Source organism: Camelus bactrianus, chromosome 13, assembly GCF_048773025.1.
Source record: "Camelus bactrianus isolate YW-2024 breed Bactrian camel chromosome 13, ASM4877302v1, whole genome shotgun sequence".
Taxonomy (NCBI): Eukaryota; Metazoa; Chordata; class Mammalia; order Artiodactyla; family Camelidae; genus Camelus; species Camelus bactrianus.
The window spans coordinates 56,028,741-56,044,130 of record NC_133551.1 but is presented as its reverse complement, the minus strand read 5'-3'; the positions used below and the strand labels follow the sequence as shown (position 1 = coordinate 56,044,130).

Below are 15,390 nucleotides of genomic sequence, written 5' to 3'. Positions count from 1 at the left end.
AGACAGTGATGGATCTGAAGGAAGTGACAGGCATGAAGACGACAGAGTAGTCTCAAGTCTGTATAGGCGGATGGGAACACAACACAAAGTTTGTCGGGGAGGATGGGAATGAAGCTTGTCTCGGGACATTGAAAGACCCTTAGCGGTTGGACAAGGAGGGAAGAGGAAGTTGCTGTGGAAGAAGCAGCAGAAGCAAAGTGACAGAGGCATGAACCAGGCCGGAAGCTGCGAGCAGGCCAGTCTGGCTGGAGCTCAGGGCTTAGAAGGGGTGGGGCAAGGACGGCGGGGAACCAAGTGAAGAGGTAGGCAGGGGCCAGATCGCTTGGGAAACTCAAAAGCCTGGACCAAACTACCCCCCCCCCCAAAAAAAACCCCAAACAAACAATTTGGATCTTAATTTATAGAGAAGAGGGGAGCCATTATAGGCTTCAAAGATAAATTCTATGCTTTCTTCTTTCTTTTTTCGTTTTTAAACCAAGGTATAATTTTCACACTGTGAAGCAAGCAGCTCTTAAGTGTACCACTCCCTCAGTTTTGACACATGTATATCAAGACCCAGAATATTTCCACCAGCCCCTAAAGTTCCCAGGTGCCCCCTCCCAAACAGTCTCCCCCCCAACAGAAGATACCACTGAACTGATTTTTAGTTTTATAGATTCCTTTTGTTGATCCTGAAACTTCGTACGAGTGGAATCGTTCATTATGTGCTCCTGTGTGTCCATCTTCTTTGGCTCAGTCTGATGTGCTTGACAGTCACCCACGTTGTTGCACGAGTCAGTAGTGCATTTCTTTTTATTGCTGAGCAGTACATGATCGTATGTGAAAATGGACAACGAGGTGCATATTTGAGCATTTTCCAGTGACAACATCGCTCTGCAGATAGCTAAAGATGAGACTGGCACAAAAGGCAAGATGGGGCAGAGGAACCAGTCTGGAGCCGACAGCAGCAATTTAGATAGCAAACAACCAAGACAGGAGCTGGGAAGACGGAGAAGAGGGGGAAAGAGGAGGAGGCAGAGGCAGCAGAGGTCCCACACCTGGGTCACTCACGGAAGAAGCAGTGAAGGTGGGCAATAGTGCCACGCCCCGATTCTCAGACTAGAGCTCATCTGAGGGGAGAAGCAATACGCTGTTTCGTACGTGTTGTATTTGAGAAGCCTGCAGGCATCAGACTGAGAATGTCTGATAGTGGGATACAGGAGCTTGCAGCCCAGAAGAAAGTCCAGGAGGGTTGGGGGGGGCGGTGTCTCGAGTTTACAAGAGGAGAGAGCAGTCATCAGAGTAGATGAACTTGTTCAGGAAGGAGGCGTGGGTGAGAAGAGAAGGGGCCGGTGACAGAGCCTGGCAAAGGCTGGAAGCAGGGTCACAGAAGCAGCTGGAGAGCCAGAGGGAAGTAACTCCACAAAAGCTGGAAGAGAAGCAGGGGAAGGAGGGGTGGGGTGACCAAGAGGTGCAGTCCGGTAAAACACGGAAAGTTCTATTTGGTTTGGCAATCAGGAGTTCATGGGTGTCTTTTATCAGAGGGGTTTCCAGTGGAACCATGGAGGCAAAAAACAGATTTCAGTGATCTGAGAGTGAACACGAGGTGAGGAAGGTGAGGAAGGCAGAGACAATTCTTTGGAGGAGTTTTTGTCTAAAAGAAACTGGGGAGATGATGCAGAAGCTTGATGGGGGAGCAGCTGAGAGACACCTGAGCTGTTCCTAGGCTGGGAGGGTGATGGGGGAGCTGGGTGAGAGCAGAGAAGAATTCAGAAGGGCAGGGGAAAAAGAACCCGGCAAGGCCCTATTTTCTGAATCTTAGCATCTTTGGAGGTTAAAAAAAGAAGAAAGAATAATAGCTACTTCCTAAATGAGCACAAGGCTTAAATCAGATAACAATATGTGTAAAAGCACGGAGCACAGTGCTGGGCACACAGGAGACATTCAATCAGTGCCCGTGTCTCTCCTTTTCTAAGTCACCGCCCCTGGAATGAAGACCTCTCCTCACAGCAGACCTGTGTATACTCACCCGGAGACCCGGGTCTGCAACCCTAGCTGCTCTGAACCCTCCATCTCCCACTAGGGGAAAGGTACATACATGTTAAATACCAGGGCGATGACGTAGTCTGGTGAGACGGTCACCTTCCAGTCACACTCCTTGCCCGGTGGGTAGGGTTCTGGGTAATTTGGTGACAGGATGACTCCTGATGGTCCAGTTAGGTCTCCCCCGCAGGGAGCTGAGGAGAGAGGAAGACGAGGGTGAGACTGTCCCCTTCATGTGGTCACCTTTCCATGGGTATCGGTAAGGCACAGCAGAGAAGGGACTGGGTCTGATGGACCTAAATTAGAACTTGGCTCTAGGGTCCAAGGGGAGGGTGGAGTGCAAAGGGTGTGAGGGTTTACCTTGAAGTGATGGGGATGCCTGGAACCAGATGGAGGAGGTATATATATAGGGAAGGTACAAATGCCACTGCATTGCTCATGGTTAATTTTATGTGATGTGAATTTCACCTCAATAAATTATTAAAAAACCAAAACAAAATACCTGGCTCTGCTACTTCCTGGCTGTGTGACCTTGGGGAATTTACCTAACTTCTCTGGACCACAGTGTCCTTCCTCTATTACAGTGATAACACCTCTTTCACAGGATTGTCATAAAGATTTTGGAGCTATCTGTTAAAGCATCTGGCATACTGTAAGTGGTCAGACAGCACCTGGAGCCATCACTCGGTTTTTAGACACATGAAATATATGGTCTCCTTCCACTGCCTCATGTCCAGTTTCCAGGCGAGCTTTGCAGCTATTTACCACAAATTCCTGTGCACTCGATGTCAGGAGGAGCAGAAGACTATCCTGTGTGCCTGCCAAGCCTGGCTGGCCTCCTACACTGCCAGTACTCTTGGCACCTGCTTGGGGCTGCAGATACCTTCCAATTTTCTAAAAGGCTTTTGTCCAAGAGAGCATGTGTTCGTCAGTTGTATGAAGATATTACAAACCCCCAGTTAGTCCATGGTGGTCCTCCTCTCCTGAAATGACAGGCCTTTCCAGCAGGCGGGGATGGGGAAGGTGGCTGGTGACAGAGCACACTGCTCGTCCAGAGCCCTCCAGGGCACCTCCCAGGTCCTGAGTCCGCCTCTCCCCCAGACGGCTGGGTTACTGCACCGTCGCATGAGGGTTTGATAAAGTGGGGGCTGGAGGTAGCTGGGGCCGTTATCATGAGAAGATGGCCGAGACTATAAATAGGCCTTGGTCTGGAGACCACGGGTCATCATTGGAGGTTGGTGGGCGAGTAAGGCCCGCAGTGAGCCCACAGAAAATCCAAGACTGGAAGTGGAGGTGGGGGCCAAGGGTCCGTCCAAGACCGCACTTAAGAGCGGCCGTTTGCTTGTCCCAGAGCCGAGCTTTATTGCGTCAGGCTGCAGCTTTCACTCAGGGAGTGGATAGCGGGCCGGATCAGCCCCCAACAGGGGCTCTTTACAAAATGGTAGGCCTTCAAACCAGGCCATAAAAGCCCTCCTGTGGCTGAACATAAAACCTGACTTGTCCTAAGAAGTGTGCTTCTTCCCCTGCGGAAAATATACCCCAAGTTCCAATCTGAGTACCAGAGACACTCCAGTGGCCCCTATGAACGTACCCCCCAGACACGACGTACAGCATTTTACATGCATTATCTCATTTCTACCCCATGGCAACCCCATGAGCTACACATTAGTCTTCCTGACTTAGAAAGGAGGAAATGAGGCTCAGAGAGGTTAAGTATCTTGCCCAGAGTCACATCCGTCTGGCCCCAAAGTCCATCATTTCCCCATTCTTCTGTCCTGCCTTGGAATCCTTGGTGGCAGTGGGGGTGGAGAGGACTGTTCCTCCCCCAAGGCTGGGGGGGAGAAGCCCCAGGTGAAGAGCTCCTAGGAGTGAGGACGGTTCCTTGAGTCAGGTCTGCCTTGCATCTCACTCGCTTCTTCTCCACTGAGCCTTCTCTAGACAAGATGGCTGGACTCCTGGGCTGCTTCACTCACAAGACAGGTCCCGCTGCTCAGGTGGGCCTGGTTGAGGGGCATGAAGCCCCCTTTTCCCCTTCTAGGCCCAGGTATCAGGGCCACTGAGCTGTAGCAGACTAAACGAGGCCTTGGTGACATCCCCGTGGCCCCCCATCCTTTCAGCAGGTACTCAGTTGGGGCTGGCGCTGGGACGCCAAGCTGGAACTAGAAGCCAGGTTTCTCTTCCAATCCTTGGCCCCCACTATGATTTAGAAACAGAAGGCAGGCTCCGCCCCGCAGGCCCAGGCTTGACCTTACAAACCACGCTGCCCAGACGGGAGTGGGAACAGGAGCTGGTCGTTTCAGATGGCCAAAGAGTGGGCAGGCTGTACTGAGGGGTGAGAGTTGTGAAAAGGCCATCAATTTTGATGTTACACAGTCCTGCTTTCAAATTTTGACATGGCTATCTACCAGCTGTGAGTGTGGACAAGCTAACCCACCTCTCTGAGCCTCCGTTTTCTCATCCACTTAAAAAAAAAAGATAGCAATAAGGCCCTCTAACCTACACAGTGTTTACAGGCACAGTTCTAAGCGTTTATGGTATTATACAACCCTCAGAACAACCCTATGAGGTAGGTACTATTACTTCCCCTATTTTACAGGGGAGGAAGATGAGGCACAGAGAGATTAAGTAATTTGTCTAAGGCCACACAGCTTGTTGGGCTGAAGCTAGACTCAAACCCAGGCAGCTGGAATCTAGAAGCTGAGCTCTAAACTTAGCACACAGCGATTTCATTCGCGGTGATGGAGATGCAGCGTCCAGCCCAGGGCCCATCATGGGGATAGCGCTGAGTAAACACTTATCTTCCTTTGCTTCCTCCCTATTTTGAAGGAGTACGAAGGCCGGCAAGGCCTGTCCTGGCAGACTGCCACGGGAGCTGGAAATGAGGGGCCTGTCACTGGGATTTCCAGACTGAGAACATCCCCTCACGCCGAGCGCGGAAGACCGGGTAATGAAAGCTGAATTAACCTCTTTGCCCTGCTGGCTGCACATTTACTGCTCTTGGCAGCTTAACGGAGTGCAGCCCTCCTCTTCTGCCTGGGACAGTCTGTGTCAGACCTGCTTGTCTGTTAAGATCAGCACACCCTTGGAGAACGCTGAGTCTGGAAGGAGCCTCAGAGGTCCTCTGACTCCCCAGCCCCGGGCCTCACTAGAATGCCCTTGACCAGATGGAATTCTGGTTCAGGGAAGGGAAATGAGTCCAAACACTTGAAAGAAGGAAACAAAGAAGGGAAGGAAGGAGGAAAAGAGGAAGAAAGGAGGGAATCCGGAGAGAAATTAGCATCTCTTGAGATTAGGGTTAGTTGTGCCCTCACCCCACAAAGCCACGAGGGAAGTATATTTACCTTCACTTTACAGATGAGGAAACTGAGGGTCAGAGAGTTGAAGCAATTTCCCCAAGGCCACTGAACTAGTAAATGGCAGAGCCAGGAACTAAGCCTTGATCCATCTCTTATATCCCATACTCTTTCAACGTATCACAACACACAGTTGAAAACCCCAGTCTTACCTTCCTGGCCTCCATACAACACCAAGCTCCTCCCACACATACCCACGTGACTCCTCATCCCCACCAAGGGACAGGACTCGGTGTCTCACCTTAAATGCCAGGCCTCAGAGCATGACCAGCAAAGGCCAGTCCTCAGATGCCCACACAGCGCCTCCCACTGAGCCTGCATGCAAAGAGGTCTGGGGCATCCGCCGCCGCCACTAGGGAGGGCTAGGTCTTGGGAAGTGCCCTGAGCCCGTCTCCAGCGTGGGAGTCAGTGTGGGAGGTAGGAGATCAAAAGGCTTTGCATTCAGACTGATGTGGGTGTAAACCTTGGCTCTGCCGTATCTTGGCTCTGTGATTTGAGGTGAGATTTCCGAAGTGGCCTAAGCTTCAGTTTCCTCCACTGTAAAAGGAGGGGATGGTGCTCTTTACAGAGAGCTGTAGGGAAGTTAAGTGAGGCTGTGTAAGTATGTGATCAGGACAGGGCTGCACACAGTAAGGACCCCATGACCATCAGTCTCTTCTAATATCCATCACTGACGCAGGAGAGAACGGCCTTCAGTATTTTGTCTGGGAAAAAGAGCCAGGTGGGAGCGAGCACCTGGAATGTTTTTTTCTATTTCTCCTTCTTTCCTGTCCTCCTCTCCCTTCAAATTCCTTCCTCTTCCCCACCTCAAGGAGCCAGGGAGCAGGACTGATTACTCAGGCCCCAACCCTTACGAGCTACATGACCTTGGACACATCTCAGAACGTCTGCACCTTCATCTGTCAAATGGGGAGGTTTAAGGACTAAGGACAGATCGAGGGAACCAAAACCTGGGTAACCAATCATTTCCTTGAGGAGAGGAAGAGCCAGCGTCTTTCCTTTCCACTCAGGCCTGCGGGTGCCCTCCTAGGGCTTTAGGTAACAGAAGGGTCATTTCTGAACCTGCTGACCCTTACTGCCTGAGGGCACCCATGGTCCTCCTTCCAGCTATACAGTCTGGGCCAGGAGAGAAGGGACAGACACACCCGACTTAGAAATCTTCGGGACCATTTTGGAGAGTGTGTTGAGTGTGAGTGTGTGAATGTGTGTGTGTATCTACAAATGCAGGCAAAGCAGAGTAAACTTTGAGTTTTCTGCAGCTTTCAGCTACTCAGATTCTCCAGGCCAGGCTCAAGATGCAGCTGCTACTTAAGGGGGTGGGGAGTCTGGAGCCCACAGGAAGTGGAATAGAGGGCAGGGCTCACGCTGCAGCTGCTCTGTACCGATGCACGTTGGTGGGCTGGGCTGCCAGAAGAATCTGTTCTCGATCTTGACACAGCTGATCTCTGCGCTTCCCTGCAGTGCGTAGCCAGGGTCACACTGGAACACCGTGGAGTCGCCAGCTTCCCAGCTGTCGCCACTCCGACTCCCATTCTGGGGGACCCCAGGGTCATTGCAGGATGTTGCTGTGGACACTGAGACAAGAAAACAGAGGGGGAAGCGCCGTTGCTAAAGTGTTTGACAGACAACGAGGATCCCAGCTCACCACTCATTCGCATCACCACTTCCATCACTGGGGCCACCGCCAGAATCTCCGTCACCTCCCACCAGTGTTGTCAGTGGTAGCAACAGGACCAGCACCTCCGTTCTCACCCCTGTGACTGTCAGTACCTCCACTACTGCCTGTGACCACCACCCAGTCTCCCAGTGCCTTCACCATCACCACCATCCACCTGTCACGAGACACTGTACATGAGTTAAGCACGACGGCACCGCTATGACTATAGGATTGAGTTCAGCTTGATTTAACGATACAAGCCTCGTTACACAGATAAGCTTGGTGATTTTGCAAAATGTAGCTAACATGATCAGTATGAGAGAGTGACAAGGTAATTAAGTATAAACTCCAATATTCAATCAGAAAGGTCGGCAAAGGAGTTTGGGAGATGGCCTGTAAAGATGCTTGAGGTCGGGTGAAGGCCACATGCTCTGTTGCATGGCAAACACCCAACGACCCATCAGACTGAAACCCAGGAGAAATCTGGTGTTTGTAGCAAGTGGCAAAGTAGAGTTCAACATAAACGTAAGTAGCTGGGATGTATTACACATTCTAAAAACTCAGGGATTCAGGGGATGTTTGTAGTCTAATACCAAGCAGCGTAATACAGAGAAAGTGTTTTAAACGCGGACATCAAATGAGTGATGGCAGGGAGGAATGAATGAATAAAAGCTGGCTGAGTGAACGTGTGAACAAAACGCAGCATGAGAAAACACCCCTAAGGAAATGGTAGAAGAGGAAGCTCAGAGAAAGGATTCTGGGGCAGCTGCACCGACCCCGCCGCCTCCACGGTCCCCTCCTAGGTCGTTGCTCACAGATTCAGACCCCTCACCTCTGTCTCTCTCAGAAGGGGGGAATGAAGGTCTATCTTGTTTAAAGGAATCTCTTGTCTTTTTGAAAAAGTACTTTAACATGTTACTCAATAGGAACATGTGAAAAGACCTGGAATCATGAAGAGACAGCCAGCTCTGTTTGGGGAATGATGAAAAGATTAGTTTGGTACCCACATGGGGACTCAAAAGTACAGATTCCCGTGAGACTGTGAGATGATGCGGGAGAGGCACACTTGGCCTGAGCATTCCAGACAATTGTCTGTCAAACCTGGGCTCCTCAACTTAGTCCCCTGGGCACCAGGGAGCTATAAGTGCTCTAATGTCTCCTGAAACATCTTCTTTTGACAAGCCAACACCAGAGACTACAGCATGGCAAAAGCGGAAAAGGATGGAAGGAAAGGAGAGAGGGAAGGAGGAAGGGAAGGAAGGAGGAAAAGAAAAAACATGTGCTTTAGAGTCAGAAACCGAGACTGCTAAATCTTAGGTATACGAATGTCTACAAATTCCTCTGAACTTCAATTTATTTAGCTTTAAAAGGGAAACAGTGACATGTTTGCAGAATTATTTTAAGGACAAAAGGAGATCATGTAAATAAAGTATGTGACATATGTTTAGAAACCCCATAAATTATACTATTATCAATTAAAAAAACCCAAAACGTTCATTGGCTTAGAGGGCCAATTCTGGCCCTCTCAAAAATTCTGGGAAAAGTAACTTTTACACTAAAACAAATGAATTTATTATGGAGTAGAATGTAAAATTCACATTTTTTCTTAAGCAAACCAGGAAGCCTCAAAGCGGTGTTATGTCTCCTACACCCTCCAGATCTCCTGGGGATAAGCGTTCAGTCTACTCTGCTATTAGGATGACTTTGGTGGAAAAGTCCAGGGCAGCTCTACACACTGATATCACTAAGTATAAGATCTAGGATTGCACGGGCGAGTCTGGAGTTGTAGCATCTAATACCTTACACCCAGTAACGCCTAAGACATTATGTGACAAACTGAGGCCCACCTCCAAATCTGGCTCTATGCCGGTTCTTGCAAATGAAGTTTTATTGGAACACAGGCATGCTCATTAGTTTGCATTTTGTGCTCTGACAGCAGAGTTGGGTTTTTCTGACAGAGATCACATGGCCCACAAAGCCTGAAATATTTACCACCTGGTCTTTTACAGAAGAAAGCTTGCAGACTCCTGGAATATGATATATGATCTTAAGGTCTCCTCTTTTGAGATCACATTTCAAAACCTTTGTTCTGATCCAGCTTCAATTGTGAACACCATCAATGATCTGCTGTCGCTCTGCTCCAGCCACATTTGTAAAATCTCCTTCCAATACAGCAGACTCAGTCCCTTCCCTCACTGCCCCCAGCCCCAGGGCCTTTGCACCTGCTGGCCCTGCTGCCTGGAATGTTCTTGCCACAGATCTTCCTAAGCCACCTCCATCTTGCCATTCCATTTTCAGCTCTGATATCCTCTCCTCCGACAGGCTTCTTTGATCACTTTCTTCCAGGTTCATCCCTTAACTCCCTTCCATCAGATTCGTCAAATTACCTTGTTCGGCTCTTTTTCATAGCACAATCTGTAATAATCTAGCTAGTTCATTTGTCTGCCTCTTTATGGTAGGTCACTTGTGCTCTCCCTGGAAACAGAGACCCTGGCTGCTTTGCTTCCAACTGGGCCTAGAACAGCACCCAGCACACAGTAGTGTTCAGTAAATATTTCCTGAGTGAATAAATAAACGAACAAATCAGACACTTACTGAATTTATGTATAAAGTCAAACAAGAAGCAATCGTCTTCTTTCCCAATTAAAGACAGACTTGGCTTTCATCTCTAGCTTTACAGTGCACTGTACACACGTAAATGATTCCCGGGAAGAAGATTAGCTCAGTGTTTTGATCATACTCAGAAAGATTATTTCCATGGGAGGCAGTGGAGTGCAATGATGAAGAGCCTAGGTTTGGGAATCAGACATTTGGGAATCAGACACAGGGGTTTTGAAATAGGTTCTGTTACTTATCAACTAGATGACCTTATACAAGAAACCTCTCTGGGCCTCAGAGCCCACATCTGCAACACAGAGAAATAATGATGCCCATACATTACGGTTTTTGTAAAAATTATAAGGAATAATGTCCAGCATTTAGGGTGGGGCTGGCTCCATAGAGGGCAGCGATTATCTCTCCTTTCCTTCGGTGGGCCCTCCCATCTTTTTTCCTGCTCACTTTCTCCCGTTAATGCTCCTGAATTTGAGCTGCTTGGCAAAGCCTCCAGGGAGAGGCTGAGCCACGTGGTACAGACAGGATGTTAGATGTTACACAGTCATGTTTACTCAAGGAAGCCAAGCCCGCACTAATCATCCCTGGCATTTCTGTTCAATCCCCTGTCAAACACACACCATAAAGTTAGCACGGCGTGAGCCGTTCTCACCTCCCTAGAGTAGTCCTGGTATTTGCTAACCGATGACAGCAACAGAGCAGGTGACCTTTCCCCAGCCCCGGTTACACCAGCACGCCGGGCCAGGTTGGCATGGCCTTCCTGGAGCTTAGTAGTTTTGCCCACTCCCCTCTCCGTGGACCTAAGCAATGCTCAGGGTGACCTGCCCAAAGAAACCCTTGTGTTAGAGAGAACCATCCATTTGTCTGTTCACATCTTCGTGTGCCCAACTGTCCAGTAAGTGGTGAGTGAGCTCCTGCTGCATGCACTCGCTGTGGACAGGTGGGATGGGCACGAGGTGGCCCCCACCCTCTAGGAGCTTTCTGTGGGACGGCAAGGCAGTGGCCAGCTCCCAGACAAGGCAGAGTGCTCGGGATTGGCAACGTGCCGAAGAAATAAAGTGCTGGGGGCGACACGGGCGACAGCAATTTATTCTGAATGGGGAGCTTAAGATGAAGTGGCATCTGAGATGAACCTTGAAGGAGGAATAGGACTTCTACGAGCTGGGTGATGCATGTGAAAGCAGCCCACGCTGCTGGGCGAAGACAGGCGCGTGAGAGCGTCAGGGGACTCTGTCCCATGCGGCAACACTGAGGACACATCGGAAGTCAGACAATGCAGATCCACGGGGGAATGTGCCAGTGAACTAAGGGCTTTTTTTTTTTTTCTTTCTTTTCTTTTTTAGAGCCTTACCCATCTGTTTGGGCACAGTCAGAGAAAACACACATCTGGCTTAATTGTCCACAATTCCCCTCTCCCCAGGGAGTGGACGGGCTGTCTCTCTAGCATCCTACTGTCCTCACTGCAGGGAGATCCTTCTACTGCTCATCCCAGGAATCTCCCAAGTTTCTTCCATGAAATGCCAGTCTCTTGAGATGGCCAAGGAAAAAGCCATCCATGGTGAAATACGTTTTGAGAATTGTGACCTACCAGACACCTTCTGAATTTATCTGCATTAGCAGAACAAATGTTCTCAGAGGTTCCAAATCACAGATAACCTCTTTAGATCTGCCGCAGTCTAAGCACCTTCCCAACATCACTTGATCACGTGGCCTCTTTCCTGCAGTACCGATTACCTGTCCGTGGAACGCCTGGGGAATGGTGTTGGGAAGTGCTTATCTAAAATGACTCTATTGTGGCCCTACGGTGGGACCCTAATCTTAGGTGAGCTCAGTTTTACTCAGTGGTCCCCAGGGACTCTCTTCATGGGTTAGTGCGAGCCTGAATTTCATGTAAGAAGACCGCCAATGAACCCTGCAAGGAGCTATTCCTTGCAAGGCTGGAAGCTTGCACGAGTGTTAGGTGGGCAAGTTAATGAGTATATAGGAACATGATCCTGGAGACCCTCACCCGCCCTGCACACTGCTAAGTGCTCATCTCCATGGGGAAGACAGATGCATAAAAGAGCTAGAAGTAGGATCTGTAACCACATTACAGCCTTACTGGTGCTCGAGATATCCCCAACCTCCCTTGGCTGATACACCCACCAGGTGAGAGTGTGAAGGCAAAGCCACAGTCCAGCCTTGCTCTGGGATCACCATGGAAACCCCATTCACACACACGCACGCACACACGCACGCACGCACACATGCACACGCACACACAGAGAGTGGAGGAAGGAGATAGTAATGAAGACAGCTGCTGTATAATAAGCCTAAGTGTAGACCGAGGCAGAGTCACCTGTGCAGGGAGATGAGTGATGGAAGAGGCACTTCAGAGGAGATGAGATGATGCATCACAGGGAAAGGCAGGACCAAGCAGGGAAATTATCTAATATTGGGACTTGGATGTTTGAGCACTGCCCATTTTGGGATAGCTCTTTGGCACACTCCTCCACAATTGGCCACCACTGTACATAATTAATTGAATTTAGATTGCTCATATTTGGCTTCCAATCCTTCCTAAGAACTGCACTAAATGAAGAACTAGAGTGGGTGACATGTCAGATCAGCTCTTCCATGACTATGCTCCCGACCAATGCCAACTTCCACCTCCCCTGCCTCCCACCACGCGCTCCACATTTCAGCTGCAACTGACAACCTTCCACTTATAGAGCCTCTTCTCCTCCTGCCTCTGCCCCTGTTCACATGCTCTTTGCAGCCAGGATGCCCTTTTCCCTCTTTGTCATCTAATAAGGACCCCTGAATACTCCAAGTCCAACTCCATGGTAACTCTAAATCCACATCATAGTTGACTACCTTCTCCTTGAAATACTGTCTTTTCTTCTATAACTTCTACCCATCCTTCAGGTCTGAGCTGGGGCATCATCTTTCCTGGAACATCTTCCTTGATGCTCCCAGGGGACCACCCTAGTTCACATTTCTCCCTCCAGATACTTATCAATCTGTTCGTGAGTGTCTACTAATCTGCCTGTCTTCCCCCTCAGAGTAAGCTCAGCACAGACACCCACGTGCCCGGCACACAGTGGATGCTCATTCAGTATCTTCACACGAGTGGAGAGATGGAGGAAGGCAGGGACTTGAGGAGGAGGTAGGGAGGTTGTGGCAGGACAAATGGAGGGGGGCCGGCAGAAGGCAGGCGGGCACAGACCTGAGAACTGAATGGCAAAACCCTGCTTGCTGGTGAAGAAGTCGGTGCTGAACTGCAGAACGACTGAGTTGAAGGTGCTGTGCAGGTCCTTGGGCAGACCCGGGCCACTGAGCTCCTTCAGCAGAACCCCGCTCTCCACGGGCCCGTCCCAGATGCGCAGCACGTCGTGGACCTCCTCCGTGTCGAACACCAGGAAGTGGAGCCTGGATGGAGAGAAGAGGCAGGCGGTCACTCGGGGCTCAGCCCCTTCTTCCTGGGGGCTTCTGGTCAGGGAAAGTCAGAAACCTTAGGAAGACTTGCAGGAAGGGAGAGGAAGCAGTGTCTGGCAGCATCCTCACGATTTCCATGCAGTCTGCCCCTCCCCGTGGAGGCCGCTAGAAAAGGGGACAAGGATGAGGGAGGGTAGATGTTGTGCATCTTGTCTATTATTAGGACCTTCATGTGGCCACTGTCAAACCCCACCCATCACCTCAACTCTATCCAGAAGTCCCCAGACCTCACTCCTTGGTCCTTATCCGTATCGTTCCAGATGGGGAGAGGATGCAGAGAACATAGGGTAGGGTCTGGGGTGGATAAAGGGTATAGGTAAAAAACAAATACTCAGCTAGTTATTTCATGAATATTGACAAACTGATTCTAAAGTTTATATGCAGAGGCAGAAGACCTGGCGTAGCCACCACAATACTAACGGAGAGCAAAGTTGAAGGAATGACACTACCCAATGTCAAGCCTTACAATAAAGCTACAGTCATCAAGACCATCTGGTATCGGTCATATAAAAGACAAATTGATCAGCGGAATAGAGCAGAGAGTCCAGAAGTGGATCTATATAATAAATAGAGTCAACTGATCTTTGACAAAGGAACAGAGGCAACAGAGCAAAGATGATCTTTTCAACAAATGGTGAAACATCCACATGCAAAAAAATAAAACTAGACAGTCTTTGCACCCTTCACAAAAATTAATGCCAAATGGATCACAGACCGAAATGTAAATGCAAAACTGTAAAACTCCTAGGAGATAACATAGGAGAGAACTTAGATGACTCTGAGTGTGGTGATAACTTATGAGATACAACACCAAAGGCAAGATCCATGAAGAAAACAGGTGATAAGCTACAACTTCATTAAAATTAAAAATTGCTGTTCAGGAGAATGAGCTGATGAACCATAGACTGAGAGAAGATATTAGCAGAACACACATCTATTAAAGGACCGTTACGGAAAATATAGTTGACCCTTGGTATCCATGAGGGATTGGTTCCAGGACCCCCATGGATACCAAAATCCATGGACTGTCAAGTTCCTTATATAAAATGGCATAGTATTTGCAAAGAAACGACACACATCTTTCTGTATACTTTAGTGTACTTACAATACAATGTAAATGCTATGTAAATAGTTGCCTGTGCATGGCAAATTCAAATTTCGCTTTTTGGTACTTTCTGGATTTTTTTCCCTGAATATTTTCAACCTGTGGTCGGTTGACTTTTTGGATGCAAAACCTGCAGATATGGAAGGCCAACTGTATAAAAAGAATTTTTAAAATTCAACAATAAGAAATAACACCTTAGCAGTTATCTCACCAGAGAAGATCTGCAAATGGCAAATAAGCATATGGAAAGATGTTCCACATCATATGTCATCAAGGAAATGAAAATGAAAAATGCAACAGGAGACCGCTAAACACCTATTAGAATGGCTACAGTCCAGAACACTGACAGCACCAAATGCTGCTGAGGGTATGGAGCAACAGGAACTCTCATTCATTGCTGGTGGGAATGCAAAATGGTACAGCCACGTGGGAAGACAGTTTGGCAGTTTCCTCCAAAATTAAATGGACTCCTACTTTATGGCTCAGAAATTGTGCTCCTTGGTATTTACCCAAAGTAGATGAAAATTTATTTCCACACAAAACCCTGCACACAGATATTTATAATTGCTTTATTCATAATTGCTGAAACTTGGAAGTAACCAAGATGTCCTTCAGTAGGTGAATGGATAAATAAACAGTGGTACATCCAGACAATGGAATATTATTCAGTGCTAAAAAGAAATGAGCCATTAAGCCATGAAAAGACACGGAGGGATCTTCGGTGCATATTACGAAGTGAAAGAAGCCATTCTGCAAAGGCTACATACTGTCTGATTCCAAGTATGTAACATTCTGACAAAACTATGGGAATAGTAAAAAGGTCAGTGATTGCCAGAGGCTAGGTCAGGGAGAGGGGATGAGTTGCTGGAGCACAAAGGATTTTTAGGGCAATGGAAAGACTCTAATGATACTATAATGGTGGATACATGTCATTGCACATTTGTTTAAACTTTTAAAATATGGGCACCAAGAGTGAACCCTGATGTAAACTATGGACTTTGGGTGATAATGAGGTGTCAATGTAGGTTCACCAATTATAAACAAATGTACCACTCTAGTGTGTAGGGGGGTGCTGGTAACGGGGGAGGCTGTGCATATGTGGGGACAGGGGGTAAGTGGGAAATCTCTGCACCTTCTTCTCAGTTTTGCTGTGAACCTAAATC

General features: G+C 48.5%; 1 protein-coding gene across 1 annotated transcript in view; it reads right to left on the bottom strand.

Annotated features, from left to right (window-relative positions):
* The window catches only part of CSMD2 (CUB and Sushi multiple domains 2), a 575,735-nt gene that overhangs the window by 132,088 nt on the left and 428,257 nt on the right, over nt 1–15,390 (bottom strand). The window contains exons 26-28 of the mRNA XM_074376903.1: nt 12,854–13,056; nt 6,758–6,949; nt 2,078–2,216 (exon numbers count right to left, since the gene is read on the bottom strand). Coding sequence (XP_074233004.1) covers nt 2,078–2,216; nt 6,758–6,949; nt 12,854–13,056 — 534 coding nt within the window. The remainder of the gene's footprint in view (nt 1–2,077; nt 2,217–6,757; nt 6,950–12,853; nt 13,057–15,390) is intronic.